Source organism: Penicilliopsis zonata (genome assembly GCF_001890105.1).
Source record: "Penicilliopsis zonata CBS 506.65 unplaced genomic scaffold ASPZOscaffold_18, whole genome shotgun sequence".
Lineage (NCBI taxonomy): Eukaryota > Fungi > Ascomycota > Eurotiomycetes > Eurotiales > Aspergillaceae > Penicilliopsis > Penicilliopsis zonata.
This window is the reverse complement of record NW_019208926.1, coordinates 276,434-300,975: the sequence shown is the minus strand read 5'-3', so window position 1 is coordinate 300,975 and position 24,542 is coordinate 276,434. Positions and strand designations below refer to the sequence as shown.

The window sequence follows — 24,542 nt, the reverse complement described above, 5'->3', positions numbered from 1 at the left end:
CTTCCAGTCTCGCTTCTTCGTCACGAACTGGGTTGATACTACAACGCTATCATTGCACGCACGCAAACAGACGAGATATCTGCTCTAGGTGAGACCCTTGGGTACTTTGGAGCCGCCTTGACTGGTGAGTGATTGCGGAGGCTGCGCAAACAGCCCGGAGAGTAGACTGCCGCGTCTCTATAGGCTTTCTCTAGGACCTTGATCGGGGAACGCATTTTGTCTCAGATGCAGCATCTTCGATCTTCCCTTGTTGTACTTATCTGTGGATGTCAGAACAGTCTTCACAGAGGGTTATCATATTTCCTGTACGGACCTGCTTATAGTTCTCTAACGGAACAGTCAGGTCGGGCAGCCTCCAGTCCCTGGAGAAGCGCCTTAATATAGCAGAATGGAAGAGCCGCTCCTTGGCCGTTATGAGATGTGATCCAGAATCACTGGGCTCCATCCCGGCCCTGTATCCCAGAGGATTATCCCAGAGAACCTTAAGGAAGATAGCGACGTTACCGAACACAGGTTGCTTCAGAGTCGGAGTCACTATTATGATTAGTAGTGAACAAGATGAGAGATAGGTAGCATACCGCATTAGAATGCTGACTCGCAGCCATCGAGTCTTGCTTCAAGACAGCAGAGTCCAAGTCAGCGAGAATGTCTGCCAGTATAACCATTCAGTGGAAGATAAGGCAAAGAGGAGTAAATCATAACAAGCCGAAGCTTTTTTCTTCTTTCATAAGGTATAAAGTATAACTAGATAAAGACCAGTTCCAAAGACCACAGCTTTAAAGAATAAATAAGAAGAGGAAAAAAGCATGGGGGGGGGGGGGGGTTTAAATATCTCAGAATTAGGCGTCAATTGCGTGGGTGTGTGAATCTCGATATCTTCTTTATATGGCAGCCTACGCTAGAACTTCTCCTCGTCACTCTCCTCTTACACCCGTCACTGTCTGTCGTCACTAGGTCTTTATTATAGCTGATAGAATCTACAGTGAATCTTTAAGTTGTCGTGAATAGAAGATTTACACAACAGTCACCAGCTTCATGATGTCAACTACTAATAGAACACGCTATGATTATTCATGTTGTGTCTCTATCTCTTCTCTTCCATCCCCTGAGCTCTCTGCCATCTTTTCTTGCGTTCAAACCCAACGTTATGGCGTCCGAAGCTCGCGACAGTCCCGACAGTCCCGACAACCCGGTCAACCCCGACAGTCTCGAGGTGAGGGTTGCTAGCTTGGTAGCTACGTGGAAGAGAAAAGACGAAGGCTGATTGACAGGACGAGGCGAACTTCGCCGACGACTCAGGCTCCGAGTGGGAGACGGTCCCCGAGTCCGACCCCGACACCGACTTCACGCTGGGCATCCCTGCAGAGCATAAGATGTCCGACTACGGCTCCGACGACGAGATCCGGTGGGAAGACCAGTTCGGGGATCCCTGGGAGGTCACCAACCCGGAGCACCCACACAACCGGCGCTGCAGATGGGTCACCGAGGAGGAGTACGAGCTGAGTCCGAGTTCCTCTGAGCAGGGAGGCAAGGCTTCCGATTCAGACTCCTCTGCAGACCCTCTCTGGGGGTACACCAGAGCGAAAGAGCGGCCGGAGTGGTTGGAAAAGAGGGTTCGAGAGTCGTGGGCGAAAGACGTGATTGCATTGACTGAATCGGAGGCTGTAAATTCCTTCTCTTTTGTTCCCTTTTTTTTTCTTTTTGTATCAGATGTCAAGATTTGCTAACTGATGAGCGCACTCAATACCAACGACTCCGCAAACGCCTCCTCCGAGGAAAAGTCCTCCCTCTCGAACACGAAGACCGACTTCGCAAGCTCGAGGACGTGTGGGGGATCAAATACCTGCTGGGGTCGATCTATCTGACCGGCACGGAGAACTTCACTCAGACGCCTCTGTACTATTACTATCAGAACCTGCCCGAGGTTAAATACCATCCGTATGTTTGTTCCTTCGTCTTCACCGTTGTCCAAGTGGACCCTCTCACTAACGACGCAGCCACGGCGCCGGTCTTGTTCTCAAGGTGCATGACTTCAAGGATAAAAAGGGCAGAGACCGAGTGAGGCTGGAGGTCTTGCGTGAAGCCAGCCCTGGAGATACCCGCATCACGTATCAGTACGCGGATGCCGCTCGTCCTGGCGACTACGACGGATAATGCTGGATCTTTCCAGGGATTTTCGGGTGGAGATTATGTCTAAACTAGTCGCTTACTGGAATTAAGATCTCTCATGTAGACATGATTTCCTAATGTATCTCTACTTGGCTGTGTGAAGAGTACCTATTTACTACAGAGCCAAATATAATCAATACATAATATTCATGCCTATAGAACTCAGTTCAGGCTAATAATATTTAGTATTGAACCATGGATCTTAATGCTGGAGCCTGGAATAGGATTTACATAATAAATAGTTATGCCACTATTTTTAGATTCTATCCAGTATTTAGTATTTACAGTATATACAGTATATACTCTAGATAAATATAATTCTCACTGTCAACTTTCTATTCTATAACTATTCTATACTGTTGATGCTACTTACTACTGTTATACAAGTCATGACGTATGTTGCATTGGAGGCAGAGTGAGAAGAAGGCATAGAATTGATAGATAGAATAGACAGACAAATAGAATAGATAGAATAGAATAAAATATGCAATAGTAGAATATAAAATAATACATAAAATATGCAATAATATATAGAATAATAAATACAAATCTAAATCTAAATCAATGATCGACGCACGTGGACTGATTTTCCCGCCAAAACTTCTTCTCTTCAACCTCAACTCCCCCTCTTTCTCTCTCTCCCTCTCTCTCTCTCTCTCTCCCCCTCAACTTCCTCTCTCTATCTCGTCTCGTCTCTGTTTCACTTGATTTCATCGACAGATTCAGGCAGAGTTCTCTTCAATACATGATTCGTCCTATTCCACCAGCGGCGACTCGCTGCTCCCATGATTCGCTGCGTACGAATCTGACGCGCGCTCTGGCTCCACCAACTCGCCGCAAATCGCTGCTGTCCTCGTCATCACTGCGCCTAGTCGCCCAGCTCAGGAGCTGCTCGCCAAACACCTCCGTTCTGGTGATTCCCCGGCGTCTGGCTCGTTTCTGCTCATGGGCTGTACTGACTGGGTCTAGGTAGTAGGTTAGGTAGTTACTCCGTACAGTTTCGATTCGGATTCACAATCTCCCCCCCCCCCGCCAACCGCCACCGACCAAATGCGGGCTCTGCCTCTGGCACAGCCATCAATCGCCATGGCGCGCCGCTTTTTTTTTTTTTTTCCTTTTCTGGGATCTGCCCTGCCCTGTCGTCTCATTATTGCGAGATGACGACAGGTGTGAGAGCCCTGGTGGGCCATAACGCGGCCCACTGCACGCTAGATGGCCACTGCGGACGGACCATGGCGTATAACTACGGAGTGACTACCGCCCATATAAATCCGACACTGCCAGATTTGCCGACGATCCCTGACGGTGCTCGCTGTCTTGAGTCTCTACATACAGTGTTCACACCATGGCTATCATTACTCCCCTCCTCTATGCCCTCAGTCTGGGCCTGCCCGCCGTCCACGCTCTGACCCTACACGAGCGCGACTCCCCGGCTGTCATCGGCTTCGATGTCCAGCGTCGCTCGGTCCGCAACGCCAGCCCCGGATGGCGAGACCGTCTCCGCCGACGCTCCTCCACCGTCAGCACTACCCTCTACAATGAAGTATGAACATCATCGTTTTATTTGGTCAATTTCAGGTGACTAGCGAGGAGAGAATGAATATCATTGTGCTGACACTGCAGGAAACCATGTACCTCGCCAACATCAGCATCGGTACGCCCGCCCAGGACGTCGAGGTCGTCCTTGACACCGGCAGCAGTGATCTCTGGGTCAACACTCCCACCTCCGACCTGTGTTCGGAGTCGACGGACGAGTGCGCCTACGGCACCTATGACCCGGATGACTCCTCCACCTACTCATATGTCTCCTCCGACTTCGACATCACCTACGGTGACGGCTCCAGTGCCAGCGGAGACTACGCCAATGACACCGTGCGCATCGGCGGCAAAACCCTCAAGAATTTCCGCCTGGGGATCGGACTCAACTCAACCACCACCGGTATAGTAGATATAATATTTCTTTCAAAACAGTGAGCAATGGCCTCTAATAATGATAGATAATCTCCTTGGAATCGGTTATCCGCTCGACGAAGCTCAGGCCTCCACGGACGGCACATATCCCAACCTGCCCCGAGCCCTCGTCAATGCCGGCTACATCAAGTCGAGTGCCTACAGCCTGTGGCTCAACGACCTGGACTCCGGTTCGGGCTCCATCCTGTTCGGCGGCGTCGACTCGGCCAAGTACAGCGGCACCCTCGAGACGCTGCCCGTGCAGAAAGTCGACGGCGAGTATGCGGCCTTTGTCCTGGCCCTCACCGGCGTCGCCCTCAACTCCTCCGGCACCGTCCAGAAATACTCGTCCTCCTCGCTGCCCCTCGGCGTCCTGCTCGACTCGGGCACCTCGCTGATCTACCTGGCCGACGACCTGGTCGAGGACCTGTACACCAACCTCAGCGTCACCTACGAGTCCGAGGCCGGCGTTGGCTACGTCCCCTGCAGCCTGGCCGACGAGGACTACACCCTCGACTTCACCTTCTCCTCCCCCACCATCCGCGTCGACATCAGCGAACTCGTCCTCTACGACGGCGACATCACCTACGACGACGGCACCCCAGCCTGTGTCTTTGGCATTGCCCCCGGCGGCGACACCAGCATCCTCGGTGACACCTTTCTGCGCAGCGCCTACGTCGTCTACGACCTCTCCAACAACGAGATCTCCCTCGCCAACACAAAGTTCAACGTCACCGACAGCGATATCAAAGAGATCGGCACCGGCACCACCGCCGTCCCGGGCGCCACCGCCGTCGCCAACCCCGTCACCACCCTGGCCAAGGGCGCCGATGCCACCGAGCCTGTCGGTGTCGGGAGCATCCCTTCTTCCACGGGCTCCGTCAAGGGAGCCGCCGTCGCCCTTCCCGTCCCTTGCAGTATAGCTCTAGCAGCCTCCCTGCTGGCTCTCACCTTGGCTCTTTGATCTTTTCTTTCAGATACCATTTTTGTTTTTTTTTGTACATAGCCTGTCTCGGTAGTATATGTCATGATACCATAGATTTGTTTCTTCTATTACCTCATCTTACTCGCATCTTGAATACTTCATTGACTGAAAAGGCATAGTACCGCCAGGCAACAACGTCTATCCAAACTTCGACTTTGGCTTCACTTTCCAACTCAACCGTGGATTCTACTGAAGACTAACTCACCTCACATTAAGATGATCGAATTATTCTCTTCTTTCCTTACTTCATCCTTCCATCCTCCACCTCGACGCCTTGAATCAATATAGAGAATATAACCAATTACCAGTCCAGCTGGTCCAGAACTATCAGCTAGCAGGACTATCGATCAACATGGCTGTGGCATTAGCCACCCTCGCCAGCCTGGCGCTGACTCTCGCACAGGCAGTCTCGCCCCTCGTCTCCCAACCAGGCGACCGCTCAGCTCTCGCGGGATGGAACATGCAGTCGATCCTCGACGCGTCGCAGAACATGACGCAGCTGTCACTTCCTGGGGCCGTCGACGTCTCATCGTGGTACCGAGTCGGCGCCCGGTCGACGGTGATGGCCGGACTGATCGAGAACGGGGTGTTTAGCGACGAGCAGCTCTTCTACTCCGACACGCTGGCGACGGGCGTGGACTCGACCCCCTTCACGGCCCCCTGGCTGTACCGCGAGGAGTTCGAAATAGAGTATTCCCCCCAGCCAGGCGAGCACGTCTTCCTCGACACACACGGCATCACCTCCAAGGCGTCGCTATTTGTGAATGGCGTGTGCATCGCCTCCCACGCCTTCCATCAGGGGTCGTACGGCGGCCACCGCTACGAGATCACCGCGTATCTGCGCGAGGGAGTGAATGTCGTCCTCGTGAAAGCCTATCCGACCAACTACCTGCGCGACTTTGCCATGGGCTTCGTCGACTGGAATCCCTATCCGCCCGACAACGGGACGGGGGTCTGGCGCGACGTCGAGATTGTCCAGACGGGGGCTGTCTCTCTGTCTGCACCGCGGATTACTACTGATTATGAAGCCGCAAATATTCAGCCCGATGAGCTCGCGCACAACGTCACCGTCACCGTCAAGGTTGATGTCGTGAACCACGAAGACTCGCCTATTACAGCCCGGATCCAGGGTACCATCTCAGATGATAACGCACAGGTCGCCGTGGCCGAACACTCTGTGCAGCTCGCCGCACACGAAGAAACCACCGTCTCCTTAGCAGCGAGACTGGAGGACGTCCGCGTCTGGTGGCCACGCCAATGGGGCGAGCAGCCCCTGTACAGCGTTACCGTGAACGCCTCTATCGCTGACACGCTCTCCGACGTGAGTCCCGTGCGGCAGTTTGGCGTGCGGCAGGTCACGGCCACGCTCAACGCGCACAACGACACGGCCTTCACCGTCAACGGACACCCTTTTCTCGTTCTCGGCGCGGGATACTCGCCTGATCTGTTCATGCGGTGGGATGCTGCCCGCGTGGACTCTATCTTCCGCTACGTGCTCGACATGGGGCTCAACACGGTTCGTCTCGAGGGCAAACAGGAGCATCCGGAGCTGTACGAGATGGCGGATCGCATGGGAGTCATGCTTCTGGCGGGATGGGAATGCTGCGATAAATGGGAGGGGTGGTCTGTACGTCTTTTTCTCTTTGAACCTCTATTCGATTCGATTCAATTTACATGTCTAACCTTCATTAATACAGTACAACGATGATGCCCCCGGGTATAAATGGACGGAACATGACTACACCGTCGCCAACGCCTCCATGCTACACGAAGCCGCCATGATGCAGACACACCCGAGTCTACTGGGTTTCCTGGTCGGGTCGGATGTGTGGCCCGACGACAGGGCAACGCAGGTATACGTGTCGGCACTGGAGCGAATGGACTGGGCGACGCCCATAGTCGCGTCGGCGAGCATGCGCGGATGGCCCGATCAACTGGGCCCGTCGGGGATGAAGATGGAGGGTCCCTACGACTGGGTGCCGCCTAACTACTGGTACGCAGGTGATGGGCAGCAGTTTCTCGGCGCCGCATTTGGGTTTGGATCCGAGCAGGGCGCCGGCGTGGGCACGCCCGAACGAGCCAGTCTACAGCGGTTCCTGAGCGAGGGCGATCTCGATGCGCTCTGGAGGGAGCCCGACGCCGGTCTGTTCCACATGTCGACGAACGTGTCGCAGTTCTACGACCGGTCGATCTACAACGAGGGCTTGTTCGCGCGGTACGGCAAACCGACCAGTCTGGACGAGTACGTGCTTAAAGCGCAGATGATGGACTACGAGGCCACCCGGGCGGAATTTGAGGCTTTTGCTGCGTTGCAGAATGCCGAGAGGCCTGCAACGGGGGTGTAAGTCTTCATATGACTCGTATCGTTTTATGTCTTCTTTTTCTAATCTCTTGCTATCTAGGATCTACTGGATGCTTAATGCCGCTTGGCCGAACCTCCATTGGCAACTGTTCGATTACTACCTCCAACCTGCAGGAGCATACTTTGGCACCAAGACAGGCTCTCGCCACGAACACGTCGCGTACAACTACCAGGACGGATCGGTCTACCTGATCAACAGGGGGTTGAGGACGGGAGGGAACCGCAGCGTGACGATCGACTTGATAGATCGGAAGGGCAAGTCTCTCCTCATGCAGCAACACATCACCAACGTGACGAGCACGCCGAACACTTCCGGTCGGATCGGGACGGTTTCAGGACTCGATCGTATCAAAGACATTGCATTCTTGCGTTTGCTTTTGAAGAGTGAAGATGATGATCATGATGGAGGAGATACCATCATCAGTCGCAATGTGTACTGGCTCGGTCGCTCCGTCGACGAACTCGACTGGGAAAATTCAACCTGGTACAGCACGCCAGTCACCTCGTATACGGATCTGCGAGCGACGATGAAACTGTCCCGCGCGACTCTCCGGGCAGACATGGTGGAGACCGAGAGGGGAAGTGACTTTGCTGCGAAGATCGTGCTCGATAATGAGTCGGACGTCCCGGCGCTGTTTGTCCGGATGGTTCTCTTGCATGCTGCGACGGGGGAAGAGATCGTCCCCGTCTCTTGGTCGGATAACTATCTCACTTTGTTTCCGGGGGAGAGGCTCGAGGTTGAAGTTGAAGCTGATGTTGGGGATATGAAGCTGGATGATATGCGGGTGGAAGTCGCCGGGGTGAATGTGAAGAAGTTTTCTTTGGTTTGATGGCTGAATTAGATAAGCCTGGTAACTAGAGGTTAATACTCTACTATGAAATGATAACTTATTGCTGTTATACTGTTGTTATACTACGTATATTTCTGCCTGAGGCATGCCTGTCTAACACCTCTGCCTGAGGCATACATATTGTGTCTGCCTGAGGCACAGGGATTCCGGCTAGCGCGTATCGGGTTAGTCGAGCGGAAAGAGTAGTCCCCACGTGACCATAATTCTGCCGCCAATTTTTTTTTTCTTTCACCGACAGAAAGAGAGTCTGAACTGCATCGAGCATATCATCTGAACCACCATGGGCCCCGTTCAAGAGCCGGTCAAGAAGCGGAAGCGGAGCCACAAGAGCTCGGGCGCAAAGGAAGAAGCAGCAAAGGCCCCCGAACCAGTCCGTGTCGAGCCCGAAAACGATGAGCAGGTAGCGGTAACGGCAACGGCAACGCGCAAGAAGCAGAAGGTCGATAAGAAGAAGGTCGTGGAAGAGTCTCCCGCAGAGGCCGAAGAGACTCCCGCAGAGGATTCCGGAGATGAGGGTCAACAACAAGACAAAGAGTCCGATGAAAGTGCCGACGATGCGACGGCGCTGCCCTCGGCGAACGGGGTGTCTCTGCCCGCCGGCGACGCTCCGCAGAAGTTCAGCGAACTGACCCTCTCCGAGCCGACGGTCAAGGCCATCAAGGAGATGGGCTTCGAGACCATGACGGAGATCCAGCAGCGCACGATTCCGGCGTCTATGGCTGGGCGTGATATTCTGGGAGCGGCCAAGACTGGATCCGGCAAGACGTTGGCGTTTTTGATTCCTGCTGTCGAGATGCTGAGCGCGCTGCGCTTCAAGCCCAGAAACGGTACATACAGGAGCAGACATGAGTTTTCAAACGGGTTTGGAAGAGATACTAATATTTAAGTACAGGCACCGGTGTGATTATTGTCACCCCCACGCGCGAGCTCGCGCTGCAGATCTTCGGCGTGGTCCGCGAACTGATGCAGTTCCATTCGCAAACGTACGGAGTCGTCATGGGAGGAGCCAATCGCAGGGCCGAGGCTGAGAAACTCAACAAGGGCGTCAACCTGCTGGTTGCCACTCCCGGTCGCCTGCTGGACCATCTGAGGAACACGGAAGGTTTCGTTTTCCGCAACTTGAAGACTTTGGTAAGTCCCGTTCTGAAACGTTGTCATCGACATTGCTAACTGAAGTAGATCATTGGTAGCTTTTCTTTTCCAATCGCTTTTCACTGCACTGGCTAACATACCTCAGATGAGGCGGATCGCATTCTTGAAGTTGGTTTCGAAGATGAAATGCGTCAGGTACGTTCTAGTCAATTAGTCGATATTGATTGGGTACGTTCTACCTACTGACTCCATAGATCATCAAAATCCTTCCCAACGAGGACCGCCAGACACTCCTGTTCTCTGCCACGCAGACGACCAAGGTCGAGGACCTGGCGCGGATATCACTACGGGCTGGCCCGCTGTATATCAACGTAGACCACCGCAAGGAACACAGCACGGTCGACGGGGTGGAACAAGGGTACATCATCTGCGAGGCGGACAAGCGGTTCCTGCTGCTGTTCACCTTCCTCAAGAAGAACATCAAGAAGAAGATCATTGTCTTCTTCTCCAGCTGCAATTCGGTCAAGTACTACTCGGAACTGCTCAACTATGTCGACCTGGGCTGCCTCGCCCTGCATGGCAAAATGAAGCAGCAGAAACGCACCAATACCTTCTTTGAGTTCTGCAACTCCGACTCGGGCAGCATTCTGCTCTGCACAGACGTTGCGGCACGAGGATTGGACGTAAGTTTTTTTTTTTTTCTCTCTTTCTTTCATCTACTACATCAACTCTTACACTCGACAGATCAACGGCGTCGACTTCATCCTCCAGTATGACCCCCCCGATGACCCGCGCGATTACATCCACCGCGTGGGGCGGACGGCGCGAGGCACCAGCGGTAAGAAGGGTCGGTCGCTGATGTTCCTGCTGCCATCGGAGGTGGCCTTCCTCTCACACCTCAAGGAGGCACGCGTGCCAGTGGTTGAGTTTGCCTTTCCGGCGAAGCAACTTGTCAATATCCAGTCGCAACTGGAAAAGTTGATCGGTCAGAACTACTACTTGAACCAGGTATTTCTTTCCTTCTCTTGTTTTCCCTTCTTTCTTCTTTCTTTCTGTCCTTTCTAACAATCACAGTCGGCCAAGGAAGGCTACCGGTCATACATCCACGCGTACGCGTCTCACTCTCTGCGATCCGTGTTCGACGTCAACAAGCTGGACCTGGCCAAGGTGGCCAAGAGCTTTGGATTCACGACGCCACCGCGGGTAGACATCACGCTGGGGGCCAGCCTGCGTGGAGAGAAGGTGCAGGCGCGGCGGGCGTACGGCAGCCAGCCCAAGGCGTCGCGATTCAAGCGGAAACACGGTGACGAGTAATTTTGCATTATAAAAGCGTGAATAGATTCTTGTATGATTTCTACCAGTGATTGTAGCCCCTCCAGTATTTAGAGAGTAGAGATTTAGAGTAGACAACTTCCCCAACAGTCCCAGTAAGGCACTAAGGCATTAAGGCCTTACTAAGGCAGCTAGCTACTAGCATCTATCCGGAGGACGATACGCCGTACTCCGAGGGACTAACCGAATACGTGCCGATGTAACGTCGGAGGACGCCGCTGATCATCGTTTTATATACTCCGTACAGAGTACAGAGTACGTGTATATGTAGTAGTCCTGTGCGACTCTCAATATGAGTAGAAGAGATTGGTGAGCCTGATAAATCTCATTCCTGTCAACCCAGTCCTTTATCGTACGATTTTAAGGCTCGAGTCAGTTTCCTCTGAGACATCGGCTGTCCACGTGGGGCTTGAGCTATTTGGGATAGTACTGCCTAGTTAGTACTAGCTCGCAGCGTACCCCTTGCATCACGTGCAGTCCCTTTCCACTTGACTCGTTCTGGAAGGCGGCAACAGGAGAATCCTCAGAACTTCAGGAGTTACTCCCTACTCACTCCCTGCTCACACAACCAAGGAAGCTATCTTGGAGCCGGGGTTTCGCTACGAGCAGAAGGTTTGCTTAGCCTCTGCTTAGGCTCCTACCTTAACGGACTCCGCAGGGCCTGAGTGGGACCCGAGAGCCGACCTACGGAGTAGACAGACCTGAGACAACACCAGGACAACAAGCGACACGTCTTGACTCTGGAGAAAGAGAAGATGAGGCTGTCAGAGATGGAAATCCGAGATGAATCAGGTACGTAGTATACGAAGTACCTAAATAACCACAGCAGGCAGTGGATAACGATGGAATTTGTTTCAGGTACTCCCTCGGTACTCGACCCTTGCCGTCCGTGGGTCTCTCCGCAGCCCACACAACCCACGATAGCTCAGCTGCTGGTGGGCAGATCGGACGGAAAAAAAGGTAATTCTGTTGCATAATCGGCGGCCGTCGACCCTTGCAGACCACCGAGAATCGCTCCCCGGGGATTCTCGATCTTGGGGGGTGATGGAAACCTACTACATAGACAGTGGACGCTGAACGGTGGTCACACCAGATACGCACCCCTGCAATGCAACTGCGACATATTACAACAAATACAAGATAAGAAAGACAATGACTGTTCATCATGCTGCCACCGCTGATAGGCGCAAAATTGTCAGACATGCAGCTTGGGTTTACCACACTTCAGGGCGGCCGGTCGCCGGTCTGTGTAACCCGTCTGGCTTATCGCCTGCCGGACAAAACCCGGCCAGCAATTCATCAACTAATAATGCTTATTATTGCTTTCTCCAAAACTAGCTCTGTCCCTAGAAGTTTCTGACAGCTCCGCTGTGTAGAACCTAGTTAGCCCCCGTCAGCCAATGCACGCCAATCGCGTCTTATCAAAAGAGTCCCGAGAATTTGCCTCCTCTCGTGCTCCTACGGAACTGCGACGGCGATCCCCAGGCGGGCAAAAAGGCAATGGCAGCAAATAAATATCGTGGTGGTTGTCACTGCCGCCTTAATCAACTGCTGCTGCTGCTGCTGCTGCTGCTCCTCACAATACCGTCCGTGAGAGAATGGAGGTCAAACAGTCTGAGATGGCTCCCGCTTGGGACCGGCCCAGCAACGACGACTATGAGAAGAATAAATCCCTCGCTACCGAGGAGAAGTCCAAGGGTTCCGAGAGCGCCGCCAATCTCTCTCACTCTGACGAGGATGAAGGCTTCGGCTCCGACGAGGTGGTCAGCACCGCCAACGATCTCGTCACCCACATCATCGCGGTCGAGGATGATCCTTCTATCAACCCGTGGACCGTCCGTATGGTCTTCATCGGTATGCTTACCACAGCCCTATCTATGTATTTAGTACGAATCTGATTTCTTGCTTTCTTGCAGGTGCCGGTCTATCCATCTTCGGTGGTGTATTGCAGGAAATCTTCTATTTCAAGCCGCAGACGATCTATGTCTCCCAGGTCTTCTTGACCGTCTTCGCCTACATCATCGGCGAGTTCCTAGCCTACGCCATCCCCCGTCGTGGCTGGCTCGGCCGCTTCCTCAACCCGGGTCCCTTCAATGCCAAGGAACATGCCGCCATCACACTCATGTCCTCCGCTGCCACCCAGTCCGCTCTGGCCACCGAAGCCCTGGCCTCCCAGCAACTGTTCTACGGCGGTTACCCCAACCACGCCGCCGCCGTCTTCATCGTCCTCTCCTCCCAGATGATCGGCTTCGGTATCGCTGGCCTCCTCCGCGATGTCATCGTGCGCCCCACCAAGATGATCTGGCCCATGACCCTGCCCATCAGTAGTCTGCTCGAGTCCATGCACAAGGACAAGGCTACCGCCAAGGCCCGTCTCAGGATCTTCTACATCTTCTTCTTTGCCCTCTTCTTCTGGACCATCTTCCCAGAGGTAAGCCCCTCTGTCCCGTCAAGCCAAAATCTCCCATCGTTCGCTCATTCATCCCGTAGTATATCTTCCCTGTTCTAGAAGGTGTGTCGATCTTTTGTCTGGCTGACCAGAACAATCTGGTTATTACCAACCTCTTCGGTGGCGCTTCCGGAAATGAAGGCCTTGGTTTCTGTACGTCTCCTCTCTCTCTCCCTCTCTCTGTCTCTTCATGCAAAACTCATAATGAACAGTGTCTTTCTGTTTCGATTGGAATTACATCGCCTCTCTCGGCTCCCCCCTGTGGCTTCCGCTGTACGCCATGACCAACAACTTTATCGGCTACCTGGGCTGCATTATTGTTTTCATGGCCGTCTACTACGGCAACATCTGGCGCTCCATGGACTTCCCCTTTTTGTCCCAGCTGCTCTTCTATGGCGACTCTAACGGCACCTGGTTCCACGAATACAATCAAACCCTTATCCTGAATTCCGAATACATGGTCGATGCGGCCTCCCTCAAGCAACAGGGCATTCCGTATCTGACAGGAACCTACGTCGTTTACCTCATAACCTCCAACATGGGTCTCACCGCCACCTTCACCCACATGCTGCTCTGGAACTGGGAGGAAATGAAGGTCGGTTGGGCCTGGGCCCACCCTCAGAAGCTCAAGAAATGGCTCAAGCCCGAGACCTACAAGTTCTGGGCGAACCAGGAGACCCCTGAGGAGCGCCTGGCTCGCCGCCTCAACGACGACACCCTCGACCCTCACTATCGCCTCATGCTGCGTAACCTCTACTACGACACTCCGCTGTGGTGGTGGGGCGCCGTCCTCCTCCTCAGCTTCGCCGTCGGCCTGGGCTGTCTCTACGCCATGTCCTCCACACTCCCCTGGTGGGGGTTCCTTGTTGGCAACCTTCTGACCGCGCTCTTCATGCTCTTCTTCGGCGCCCAGTACGGTTTGACTGGTTTCCAGTTCAACGTCCAACCCATCTGTCAGATGTTGGCAGGCTATATGTTCCCTGGGAAACCTCTGGCCAGTATGTTTAATTTTTTTTTTCTTGCATTTTGATTCATTCTCTTTCATGCTAACCATCTCAGACCTCTACTTCACCTGCTACACCTACAACTCCCTGCAACAGGGTCAGGTACTCGCCAGAGATCTACGACTCGCGCAGAACACACACTTGTCGCCGCGTTGCACCTTCTTTGTCCAAGTAGTGGGCTGCCTTATCGGTGCGCTCTTCAACTACGTTATGATGTTGATGTACGTCTTTTTCCCCCTTTCTCTATCAGTGCCGACTGACTCCTTCTAGTATCGTGGAGAACCAAGCCACCATTCTCACATCGATTGACGGAACCAATATCTGGAGTGGTGCCAACGTTCAGATATGTGGACCCCTTTCCCCAGTGCGGAGATGGATGATACTGACTTCTCTCTACCAGTTCAACAGTTTGGCCATCGCGTGGAGTATCGCCGGTGATATGTTCTCGATCGGCGCGCGTTACCAGTGGGTCACCATTTCGTACCTGATCGGATTCATCGTCCCCGTGCCCTTCTGGCTGCTCTACAAATATACGCGTCACCCGTTCTTTAGCTACATCAACCTGTCCATCATCCTGTGGTACATGGGCTGGCTGTTCGTCGGGATCAACGCCTCCATCCTGATGTACTTTGTCCTGGGCTTCGTCGCACAGTTCTGGCTGCGTCGCTACCATCCGCACCTGTTCAACAAGTACAACTACATTGTCTCCGCCGCCCTGGACGGCGGCACGCAGATCTGCGTCTTCATTTTGACCTTTGCCGTATTTGGCGGCAGTGGTGTCGCCCACAACTTCCCGTAAGTCTGGGATCTACTCTCCGAATTACCAAGCTGATCTTTTCTCTAGATACTGGGCGGGTAACCCGAACACCGACATCCATAACCTGGATTACTGCAAGGTCAACCAGGCGACGACCAGCACCTGAGCAGTTAATGTTTCTCATAGAATATACTATACTGACCTATCATACATCCCACCTCGGGCATCCGCGATGCCACACAGTAATGTGATTCATGAGAACAAGGGGATATCCATATTGTAATTTTGAATATATAGCTCTTCTACTTTTTTTGGAATAATAAATACCTTATCCTGAAAGTACCTATACTAACCAATGAAGCCATCTACAATGCGATAACGATGACTAAGCATTAAGCGAAGAGGCTGGTCGCCAGCCAGCCTTTCTGACCTGTCAACGACCATCCCTTCAATCTTTCCTCTATCTTCCAGAGCACGATTCGCTGAGGAATAGCAAAGAGAAAGAAAGGAAAGAAGAAATAATGTCCAAGAAAAAAAGCAAGCAAAAGCCCACCGGCGCGCCCGCAGCTCCGCCAAAGCAGCCTGCTGTGTCTCAGCTGCCGTCCTTGAAGCCCTCCAAGGCCTCATCTGCCCCTCCTTCTGTCCCTCATACTCTTCCTCCGCCGACCGCTCCAGCGGCGAACGTCAAGCAGGTGGTGCGTCGGGAGATGCGCGAGGCATACGAGCGGGGCACGCTCAAGCCGGCGAATAAAGCGGCTCTCCTGGCACGCTTCTTGGCGCAGTATCCTGGCAATGCGGAGTCGGTGCGTCAGATCGTCTCTGAGTATGTATTGCCTTGCCTTGCCCTTGCGCGGTATATAATTACGGCCCGCGTAGTCACTGTTTATCTGGGTGTTCTGACCAAGTCAGCTATGGGGCGGTGTTGGAGAAGAAGGCGGCGGAGGCGAAGCAGTCGGATCAGCCGGTTGTCAGTATACCATTGAATGGCCAGAACGAGGTGCGTAAACCTTGACAAGATGGATCTAGATTCTGGGTGATTAACAGATGCAGGAGCCTGTCAAAAAGAAGAAGAAAAAGGACAAAAATGAGCCTGTCCAAAAGGTAGATCCTGCCAATAAACAGATAATAGAGCAGAGAGAGGTAAGATCTACGAGACAGACACTCGGCTTGATCTGGATCCTAAGAGTATGCTACAGCAGGAACCTGTTCAAGCCAACGACAAGAAGGGCAAGAAGAACAAGAATAAGAATAAGGAAAAGAGCCCAGATGATTCGCACTCTCCGTTGCCAGCTTCTGTAAGTGACCATCACCATCTGTGGATTCTAAGAATGGCTGCTAACAGAGTAAAAGCCGGGGGTCTATGCTCCGCCAGCGCAAACAAATGGCGACCATCAAGTGAGTGTCATGTCTTCCAGACTGACTGGTGTGTGACGCTGACAGACAGCGATAGGTTGAGGAACCGGAGGGCGTTCAGCTCCCTGTTGAACAGCTGGAGCTGAAGTCAGAGGTCGAACCTGGAAACGCAATCCTCAATGGTATGTCATTCTCTTTTTCTTTTTATTGATGGAAATAGGGCATTTCTCACGATTGAAGACTTCAAACAAGACCTTGGCGTCCGAGCCAGCAGACCCCCCGAGACCCGCACGACATCCGCCTTTCCCTCCCTGGAGGAGCAGGTGCACCTTCTCAGCTTGAAAGAAGGGGAGCATCAACGGCCAAGTGGGCGTGCGTCTGACGCGGTGCTCTTCTCGCCCGGGCTGGAGACCGTCGGGTATGAGACCCCAGCGCAGTATGCGCTGCTGGGCCATCTGCCTGGGGCGGATGGCGCAGCGGCCGGAGCCGACCCGCGGGTGATGCTGAACACGAACGTGCCGTTTTCAGCGTTCATCTGCGGTCTGCAGGGCAGCGGCAAGTCGCACACGACCTCATGCATCATTGAGAACTGCTCGTTCGGGCTGGAGGCACTGGGCCGGCTGCAGAAGCCGCTGTCGACGCTGGTGCTGCAGTTCAACGAGTACAGCTCGCACGGCAGCTCGCAGCCGAGCGAGGCGGCCTTCCTGGCCTCGGTGCTGGCCGAGTACAGCGCGGATGTGCGCTCCATCCCCGTCACGGTACTGGTCTCGCCGTCCAACTACCACCCGCTGCGCCAGATGTACTCGCAGATCCCCAACGTGCAGGTGCGGCCGTTCCGCCTGCAGCCGCGCCACCTCAACATTAGCACCATGCTGGCCCTCATGTCGCTCGGCCGCAAGGACGCCATGCCCCTGTATATGGCGCAGGTGACCAAGCTGCTGCGCCAGATGGCCATGGAAAGCACCTCGGGCGCCTTCGACTACCTCGCCTTCCGTCGCCGGCTGACCGGCCTCCACCTCGACCGGTCCCAGACACCCTTCCTCGACCAGCGGCTGGACCTGCTGGACTCGTTTCTCGATCTCGAGCCTCGCACCGCCGCGTCGCCGCCCGGTGACTACTTTGTCGATGGCGGGATCACCATCCTCGACCTGTCGTGTCCGTTCATGGACGAGAGCACGGCGTGCATCTTGTTCCGCATCGCTATCGATCTCTTTCTGCACGCGCATCCTTCCAGAGGGAAGATGATTGTCGCTGACGAAGCTCATAAGGTCCTACACTCTACCCTTTCACTTTACCCTTGGTGTTATGTTTTTTTTTTTTTTTTTTTTTTTTTTTACTGACTAGATAGTACATGACCGACACGCCCGCGGGACACGCCCTGACAGAAACGTTTATGACGGTGATGCGGCAGCAACGACATCTGGGCGTCCGGCTGATTGTGTCGACGCAGGAGCCGACCATCTCGCCGCGGCTGATCGATCTGTGCTCCATCACGATCGTGCACCGCTTCTCCAGTCCGGAATGGTACCAGACTATCCAGAAACATATTGCGGTCGAGAGCGACGACGATCCTTCTCCTTCTTCTCCTTCGGATGGCTTGGCCCGTATTTCCCGCCTGCGCACGGGTGAAGCCCTTGTGTTTGCCCCTTCGGCGGTCCTGCGCGAGGGAGACACCGATATAAAGGATGTACGCCAGCGGACGTTCAAGATGATGGTCCGGAAACGGATCACATGGGACGGAGGCCAGACGATTGTTTGTATTCGCTAGGCTCGCTAGAAGATATAGTATAGGATAGTATAGGCTATTGTACATCAAAAGGTAAACTGGCAGTACGCGCTCGCGACCTCCACGGGCTCCGGGGCAGAATGGTCTCCAGGCCGGAGTTCGACGGCGCGACCGATACATTCGGGGTGTCTAGAATGTTGATTAGCCGTCAGAGAAGAAGGGCCTGGATAAATAAATTGAAGTACGTACGTGAAGAAGACGCATTTATGCGATATCGTCAGCGCGGTGATAGGTCTGCACTGTTAGTCCATCTCAACGGTATAGAATAGCGATAGGAAGTAGACGGAGCGTACTCTTCCGGCAGATTGACGCATTCCTTGAACGGAACAGTCAAGGAGTGACTCTCTTCAGCGGTCGTGAGATGGATCTTGATCTTGTTAGCAATTTTTCTTCCTTGTTGGTTTGTTTCTTCCTCAAGCATACCTGGGTCTGTCCCTGTGCGGCTGCGAGGGCAACGAGCATGAGGCTCAACGAGAAGACGCGCAACATGATGACGAGCATAGAATTGAGGATGTTGGATGAGTTCAGGAGTAATGAAGACAGCAGAGACAGAGTAGAGAGGGAGTAGGTAAATAATAAATGGCATCCCTTGCAGCGATCGGCATGTCGAGCATGGTTTGTTTGTATTAGAATATACGTTTAGGCAGGGTACTACAGAATCTAAATGGATATATATGATAGTAAGAAAATAATCATACATCATATTAGTTCAGTTTAATATAAGCAAATGATGATTTCTCGTGGTTTTTGTTTGGTCTGTCAGGAAAAAAGAAAAAAGAACTCCGATAAGGGGAATCGAACCCCTGGCTGGCGTGTGAGAGACGCCGATGTTAGCCACTACACCATATCGGATGTTGATGGAAAGACGTGTCTTTGATGATATATAACCAATTTTAATTTTAGAGACGCACCAGGCACTCTATACCTGCCCAGGTAGTAACTATATGATCATACTATTAAAGATCAATTGGAGTCGGTCTATTAATATGATATTCTTATACTGGTAATTATGGAGTAGTCACTATTAGATATTTAATATAAAAGGGGTATAAGAATAAAGATGTGTTCAAGTCACATTAGATGAATATATATTTCTGGATATTTCTCAAGTCCTATAGGTATCAGTGGATGTTTATGGACATGGCACAGAAGGAGGGCAACTGTCGTAGACAATATACATTGAGGCCATAGTATTAAAGCATAGAGACTATCTATACAGTCCTCTATGATAGTCAGGTTATAGAGATATTGAGAGTACACCTTAATGAACCAGATCATTGGGTATATATGACACCGACACTATAGACATCAAGTAGACCATGTAATGACCCTGGAAAGACCATGGATCATACACATCCCTACAACAGTGTTAAGACAATTTGGGCTTCTGCCAACTAAATTTCCATGGATCGATCACTGCGTTGGTTGACGCCAGGCAGCGCCGCTCTTTCCTCGCCTGCCTCGACCACTTCCACCTCATCTCCCTCCATCTCTGCGGCCTTCTTTGTATGCCACCCTCTCCCACCCAGAGCGAGCGATTGATTCTCCATCAGGATGAAGTGGCTATTATCCTCCCTCCCCATACTCACCCTCGCGGCAGCCAGTAAGCCGGACTGTGACTGCTACCAGACCGGCGGCAACTCGTCCGCCTGTTTCTCCTCGTACCGGTTCTACGACTTTCGCTCCCTGAGCGGCACAGCCCAGGAACCGCCCAACGTGACATCGAGCCTGGGCATCGAGCCCGCCCAGCCTGGGGTGCTGACCTCGTCGTCCTTCTCGCGCGACTGGCGGCTGCAGACCTGGGGGCGTGGCTCCCAGGATGATCGCCCGGTGCGCGTACAGAACAGCCGGCAGAACGTGTGGATTGGTGAGTTGAAGAGAAGAAGATCACGCGAAGAACACATGCTGACTCTGCTGACGATTAGATTCTTCTGCCTCTACTTCTCACCTGACGCTGCGGACGTACCGCCACCCCGGTTTCAGCTCTACCGCCGAGATGGAACACCAGGAACGAGAGATCTGGCACGCCTCGCTGCGAGTGCGGGCACGGGTGACCGGGTCGCCCGGGGCGGTGGCGGGCATCTTCACCTATCGTGACGACTCGACGGAGAGTGACATTGAGATCCTGACGCGCGACAGGGTCGACCACATCCGCTACACCAACCAGCCCACCGTCGACCGCCACGGACACCCTATCGCGGACGCCAGCACCGAAATGACCCTGCCGCCCGGCGTGCAGTGGTCGCAGTGGCACACGCACCGGCTCGATTGGACGGACGCCATCAGCAGCTGGTACCTTGACGACCAGCTGCTGCTCACCAAGGCGTACGGGACCCCGAAGGCACCCAGTCACTTCATCATCAACCTGTGGAGCAACGGGGGGTACTGGAGCGGCAACATGGCCGTCGGAGGCGCCGCGTACATGGAGATCGAATGGATCGAGATGTTCTACAACACCAGCACGATAGCGGCCCGGTCGCAGCAGCATCCATGCCGACAGGTGTGCAAGGTCGATAACGGCGAGCCGGGCCAGCCAGGCCGGTCGGAGGCTGTGCGAGGCATCCCTGACGCGGTGGTGGCCACGACCGTCGCCCTGCTGGTGGTGGCAATTATGGCGATGAGTGCATAGATATGAATGTGAAGAATCGTTGCTAGCTATTTAAGATTGGATAAAAAGGTCATCAATTAGCTCGGATGATATTATTATTTCAGAGAAATCGAGAAATAAGAAGAGAAAAAAAAAGAAAAAAAAGAGCCCCTGCCTGGAATCGAACCAGGATTACCGGAATCAGAATCCGATGTGATAACCATTACACTACAAAGGCTGTTGAAGGGCGATCAAGATAAGGAAATATAACCAAAGCACAACCTGCCAAGAAATTTACAGTGTGTAGAAATACAAGATTACTGGAGAAGAGCGAGAAAGAATGGACAATGCACAAGTCTAACAACGCTGAATATACAGGAGTAGAAAAGATACAAGAGGGCCGTGGCCAGCTAGAAGAATAGTATTGGATGAAAGGGACAGGCTACTCGGTGATGAAGGCGAGTTTCTGCCAGAGACTCTTGGAGGAAGCGGGCTTTGCCTCCTCATCCTGGACGTCATGGTAGAACCTCCTACCGGCGTCGAGGTCGACGGTGGCGGCATCGACCCACCAGGGACCACGATAATAGAGGCGCCCGACGATATAAGCGACGATGATGGCGGGGACACTGACGTAGTTTGCGAAGAAGGTCTTTGCGTTGGGTGACCCGCCCAAGGGCCAGACGGAGAGGTAGAATTCGACGATGATGAGGAGGATACACCAGAAGAGACCCCAGATGGGGGCGTAAGGGTAGACACCGGATTTCCAGGGGAGGTCAGCAGGGTCACGGCCCTGGATCTTCCAAGCGTGACGCATGCGCAGGTGGGAGAGACAGATCATCCCCCAACCGAACAAGGTGAAGAGGCTGGTGAGATTGGAGAGCCAGGAGAAGACGGTGGCTCCGCTGGTGGAGACGTTGAGGTAGGCGAGACCGCCGCCGATGATCAGGGTGGCGGCCAGGCCGGCGAGGGGACGGCCATGTTTATCTGCCTTGCTGAAGATCTTGGGGGCCATGCCCAGGTGCGACAGGCCCATGAGGGTGCGAGAGCCTCCATAGCCGGAGATACTGCCGGTGGAAAGCACGGAGATGAAGATGACGGCGTTCATGATGTCGGCCATGGCGGGGATGCCGGCGTTACGGTAGGCGATCACAAAGGGGGAGGCGTTGGTGCCGGAGCCGCCGAAGAGGTTCGGGTCCTCCGGGGAGACGGTGATGGTGACCATCAAGGCGCCGAGGATGTAGAACAGCGACAGACGGATCCAGATGGAGCCCACGGCGCGGGGCACGGCGCGGCGCGGGTTCGCCGTCTCGGCGGCGACCAGGCCGGCGTTCTCGCTGCCGGACATGGCGAAGATGCAGGTCGGCATGATGGAGAGGAAGCCCTTGAAGCCGTTGGTGAAGGGCATCGAGTTCCAGTATCGGAACCCGATCGGGCCTCCGTCGGGGGCTCCGCCGGCAGACACCACTAGAAATTATCAATAACTATACTTGTACTTGTACTATACTTGTACTCGGCAAGTGTGGGAAATACCAATCAAAGAAATGATGACCACAATGATCCAGCTGAATTTAATCGAAGAAGCAGCCACTTCGACTTCGGCAAAGTACTTGACGGCCCAGACGTTGATGAAGACAATGACGACCAGGAAGATGGAGATCCACGCGGCGGTCGGGACCTTGCTGGTCCAGAAGCTGAGGACCGTCACCACGCCCTAGACCATTAGAATCAATTTATCAGACCGAGTAGTGAAGTAGTAGTGTAGTAGTGAAGTACCTGAAGCTCGTTGGCGATGGTGATCCAGTAGGAAAACCAGTAGGCCCAACCCAGGGCAAAGCCGACGGAGGGATCGACAAACTTGGAGGACCACTGCACAAAGGCCGAGGGGAGAGGATACATGACGGCCATCTCGCCGATGGACTGTGAGACGGCCCAGATCATGGTGCCACTGAGCAGGTATCCGAGGAAGAGCGCCGCAGGGCCGCCGTCGATTAAGGAGGTGCCGCTGCCCAGCCAGAGGCCCATGCCGATGGAGGAGCCCAGGGCGATCATGGTCAGATGGCGGGTGCCGAGGGTGCGATGGAGTTCCGTTTCGGCGCCATAGTCGATGTCATGGACTTCTCCTGACTCGGGGGGGGAGCTTTTCCCTGCTTTTTCCTGATTATCTTTCTCCATGGGAGAATAGAGAGAAAAGAGAGTAGAGGAGAGAATAGAGAGTAGAGGAGAGAAAAGAGAGTAGAGGAGAGAATAGAGAGTAGAGGAAGAGGTAGAATAGAGAGAATAGAGAATAGAGAAGAGTGAGACAGAGTGGGACAGAGTGGGACAAGGAGACAGGGAGACAAGGACAAGGACAGGACAAGGACAAGGACAAGGACAAGGAGAAGAGGAATATATACTGCAAACGCCAAGTACATACCCAGGAGAGCAGATTAAGAAGTAACATAGAGATGAGATAGAGAACATGTTCCTATAGGGCAGAGATAGCTGTTATCAGGCCAAGACTGGGTAACTTTAGAGATAGAGACATAGATAGGAAAGAGATAGAGATAGACTATTATCAATAACTAGATCAGGCCATAAGTACTATCTAATCTTATACCCCATACTATAACTATATACTATAACTATATACTATATAATACTATATAGTATATAGTTATAGTTATAGTATATAGTATATACTGTAGTATCTAGTCTATCTAGTCAAGGAGAACAAACACCATTGCAATTAGGAGAAGAGACACTGTTCACAGTCAATTGCCCCTTACTAACATCATTACCCGGCTGGGTAGGGTCACTGCCACAGACTTTGCAGCCATGTTTAATGAGGTTTTGGATGTGTCCAAGGGCATCAGCAATCGTCCCACTTGCGCCCGACTGGTAGAATGCACATTGCTCAGTTGTACAGACAATATGTGCTGGACACTTGTTAGTAAAAAAGTACTATCTATACCCACGACCTGGATTTTCAAGTACATACCGCCGGTGGGATAGAAAACACCTCCGCGCCCTTTATTAACCTCAGCTTGCAATTGATTTGCCATCAGGGACATCCCATCATAACCTGCATCCACAAAGCTGCACAGGGCACTTCCTCGACAGTTGATGCCCAGGGCAAGGGTCATGGTAGGTAGAGCTAGAGCCTGGATAATAAAGGTAGACAGCTGCATGATGAAGAAGTTTAGAGAATATTGGGTACTTGGGGTTATTGAGTGAGCTGTAAGGCTTTTATACTATAAGCTGATTTATATTAAAGCTTCTGGTATGTCAGGCGGCAGCATTGCCAATAGGGAATGTATATTATCAGGAATGTAATACTGAATTAATTGATATAATTACTTGTACTACTTGAAATTAAACATAGAGTATAGGTAGTATAGAAGACCTATGTACTACATGTACTATATATACTATATATACTATATATACTATATATACTACATATACTACATGTATTACTATGAACTAAATATACTATATACTATAACTATACTCTCTAGGATCATTACACCTGACTAGTGAAACCTGATGATGGCAGGAACTACTGGGAGCTACACGGATATACGGAGTAAGGCTTTGCGGATATACGGGCCGAGTTATGCAGCCCAAATGGCTGCCTAATTCGCTGACGTAATTATGCCGGGTTGTGCAGCAGCCACGCACTGGTTGCCCGATCGGGCATAGCCAGCCCCGTCGTGATCGGCGCAGGGGAATTCTCTTAATCGCACCTCTCGTCCCTCTCTCTCTCTTGCCTTGTCTTTTCTCCCTCGCCATCCTCTCTCGCTGTTCTCTGTCTTGTTGACTTCTGTTCATCATGGGCTGGCCGTCGTGCAATGCCACCGAGGAGTACCTGACGAGTTTGTTTACC

General features: G+C 52.9%; 11 protein-coding genes and 2 non-coding genes across 13 annotated transcripts in view; 8 read left to right on the top strand and 5 right to left on the bottom strand.

The window, feature by feature from the left end:
- The first annotated feature begins 940 nt into the window (after positions 1 to 940).
- Positions 941 to 2,265, top strand: ASPZODRAFT_28268 (hypothetical protein). The gene is made up of 4 exons (XM_022728129.1): positions 941 to 1,213; positions 1,272 to 1,664; positions 1,736 to 1,938; positions 1,998 to 2,265. Exons 1-4 carry the CDS (start codon positions 1,064 to 1,066, stop codon positions 2,152 to 2,154), a joined length of 903 nt encoding a protein of 300 aa, XP_022578126.1. The 5' UTR covers positions 941 to 1,063; the 3' UTR covers positions 2,155 to 2,265.
- A 1,120-nt stretch (positions 2,266 to 3,385) lies between these two features.
- ASPZODRAFT_136067 (hypothetical protein) lies at positions 3,386 to 5,133 on the top strand. Its single transcript, XM_022723974.1, has 3 exons — positions 3,386 to 3,712; positions 3,793 to 4,108; positions 4,167 to 5,133. The coding sequence occupies exons 1-3, from the start codon at positions 3,515 to 3,517 to the stop codon at positions 5,081 to 5,083; spliced, it is 1,431 nt and encodes a 476-aa protein (XP_022578125.1). The 5' UTR covers positions 3,386 to 3,514; the 3' UTR covers positions 5,084 to 5,133.
- A 323-nt stretch (positions 5,134 to 5,456) lies between these two features.
- ASPZODRAFT_74044 (hypothetical protein) lies at positions 5,457 to 8,296 on the top strand (the record flags this gene model as incomplete). Its single annotated transcript, XM_022729942.1, has 3 exons — positions 5,457 to 6,731; positions 6,802 to 7,445; positions 7,507 to 8,296. The coding sequence occupies 3 exons, from the start codon at positions 5,457 to 5,459 to the stop codon at positions 8,294 to 8,296; spliced, it is 2,709 nt and encodes a 902-aa protein (XP_022578124.1).
- Positions 8,297 to 8,558: 262 nt separating this feature from the next.
- ASPZODRAFT_136065 (hypothetical protein) lies at positions 8,559 to 10,823 on the top strand. Its single transcript, XM_022723973.1, has 7 exons — positions 8,559 to 9,144; positions 9,210 to 9,448; positions 9,497 to 9,503; positions 9,555 to 9,604; positions 9,664 to 10,092; positions 10,154 to 10,417; positions 10,484 to 10,823. Exons 1-7 carry the CDS (start codon positions 8,598 to 8,600, stop codon positions 10,721 to 10,723), a joined length of 1,776 nt encoding a protein of 591 aa, XP_022578123.1. The 5' UTR covers positions 8,559 to 8,597; the 3' UTR covers positions 10,724 to 10,823.
- A 1,537-nt stretch (positions 10,824 to 12,360) lies between these two features.
- On the top strand, positions 12,361 to 15,117 carry ASPZODRAFT_154463 (hypothetical protein; the record flags this gene model as incomplete). The annotated part of the gene is made up of 7 exons (XM_022726092.1): positions 12,361 to 12,595; positions 12,658 to 13,172; positions 13,232 to 13,343; positions 13,403 to 14,188; positions 14,250 to 14,415; positions 14,465 to 14,989; positions 15,039 to 15,117. The coding sequence occupies 7 exons, from the start codon at positions 12,361 to 12,363 to the stop codon at positions 15,115 to 15,117; spliced, it is 2,418 nt and encodes an 805-aa protein (XP_022578122.1).
- A 984-nt stretch (positions 15,118 to 16,101) lies between these two features.
- ASPZODRAFT_136064 (hypothetical protein) lies at positions 16,102 to 18,447 on the top strand. The gene is made up of 5 exons (XM_022723972.1): positions 16,102 to 16,246; positions 16,302 to 16,346; positions 16,402 to 16,486; positions 16,545 to 17,572; positions 17,653 to 18,447. The coding sequence occupies exons 1-5, from the start codon at positions 16,139 to 16,141 to the stop codon at positions 18,070 to 18,072; spliced, it is 1,686 nt and encodes a 561-aa protein (XP_022578121.1). The 5' UTR covers positions 16,102 to 16,138; the 3' UTR covers positions 18,073 to 18,447.
- ASPZODRAFT_19331 (hypothetical protein) lies at positions 18,117 to 18,579 on the bottom strand (the record flags this gene model as incomplete). The annotated part of the gene is made up of 4 exons (XM_022727382.1): positions 18,117 to 18,219; positions 18,280 to 18,324; positions 18,384 to 18,457; positions 18,514 to 18,579. The coding sequence occupies 4 exons, from the start codon at positions 18,577 to 18,579 to the stop codon at positions 18,117 to 18,119; spliced, it is 288 nt and encodes a 95-aa protein (XP_022578120.1).
- Positions 18,580 to 18,870: 291 nt separating this feature from the next.
- On the bottom strand, positions 18,871 to 18,942 carry ASPZODRAFT_t138. The gene has a single exon. It is a non-coding gene; the product is annotated as a tRNA-Glu (tRNA).
- Positions 18,943 to 19,349: 407 nt separating this feature from the next.
- On the top strand, positions 19,350 to 20,818 carry ASPZODRAFT_161507 (hypothetical protein; the record flags this gene model as incomplete). Its single annotated transcript, XM_022726523.1, has 3 exons — positions 19,350 to 19,957; positions 20,016 to 20,565; positions 20,803 to 20,818. The coding sequence occupies exons 1-3, from the start codon at positions 19,645 to 19,647 to the stop codon at positions 20,816 to 20,818; spliced, it is 879 nt and encodes a 292-aa protein (XP_022578119.1). The 5' UTR covers positions 19,350 to 19,644.
- Positions 20,745 to 23,026, bottom strand: ASPZODRAFT_136061 (hypothetical protein). The gene is made up of 3 exons (XM_022723971.1): positions 22,451 to 23,026; positions 22,208 to 22,388; positions 20,745 to 22,141 (listed from the first exon to the last, which is right to left on the bottom strand). The coding sequence occupies exons 1-3, from the start codon at positions 22,847 to 22,849 to the stop codon at positions 21,120 to 21,122; spliced, it is 1,602 nt and encodes a 533-aa protein (XP_022578118.1). The 5' UTR covers positions 22,850 to 23,026; the 3' UTR covers positions 20,745 to 21,119.
- On the bottom strand, positions 20,844 to 20,915 carry ASPZODRAFT_t137. The gene has a single exon. It is a non-coding gene; the product is annotated as a tRNA-Gln (tRNA).
- A 238-nt stretch (positions 23,027 to 23,264) lies between the features above and the next one.
- On the bottom strand, positions 23,265 to 23,843 carry ASPZODRAFT_136060 (hypothetical protein). The gene is made up of 2 exons (XM_022723970.1): positions 23,655 to 23,843; positions 23,265 to 23,592 (listed from the first exon to the last, which is right to left on the bottom strand). Exons 1-2 carry the CDS (start codon positions 23,797 to 23,799, stop codon positions 23,378 to 23,380), a joined length of 360 nt encoding a protein of 119 aa, XP_022578117.1. The 5' UTR covers positions 23,800 to 23,843; the 3' UTR covers positions 23,265 to 23,377.
- Positions 23,844 to 24,488: 645 nt separating this feature from the next.
- ASPZODRAFT_73827 (hypothetical protein) overlaps positions 24,489 to 24,542 on the top strand; it is a gene marked incomplete at both ends in the record, with an annotated part of 1,476 nt that continues 1,422 nt past the window's right edge. The window contains one exon of the mRNA XM_022729922.1: positions 24,489 to 24,531. Coding sequence (XP_022578116.1) covers positions 24,489 to 24,531 — 43 coding nt within the window. The remainder of the gene's footprint in view (positions 24,532 to 24,542) is intronic.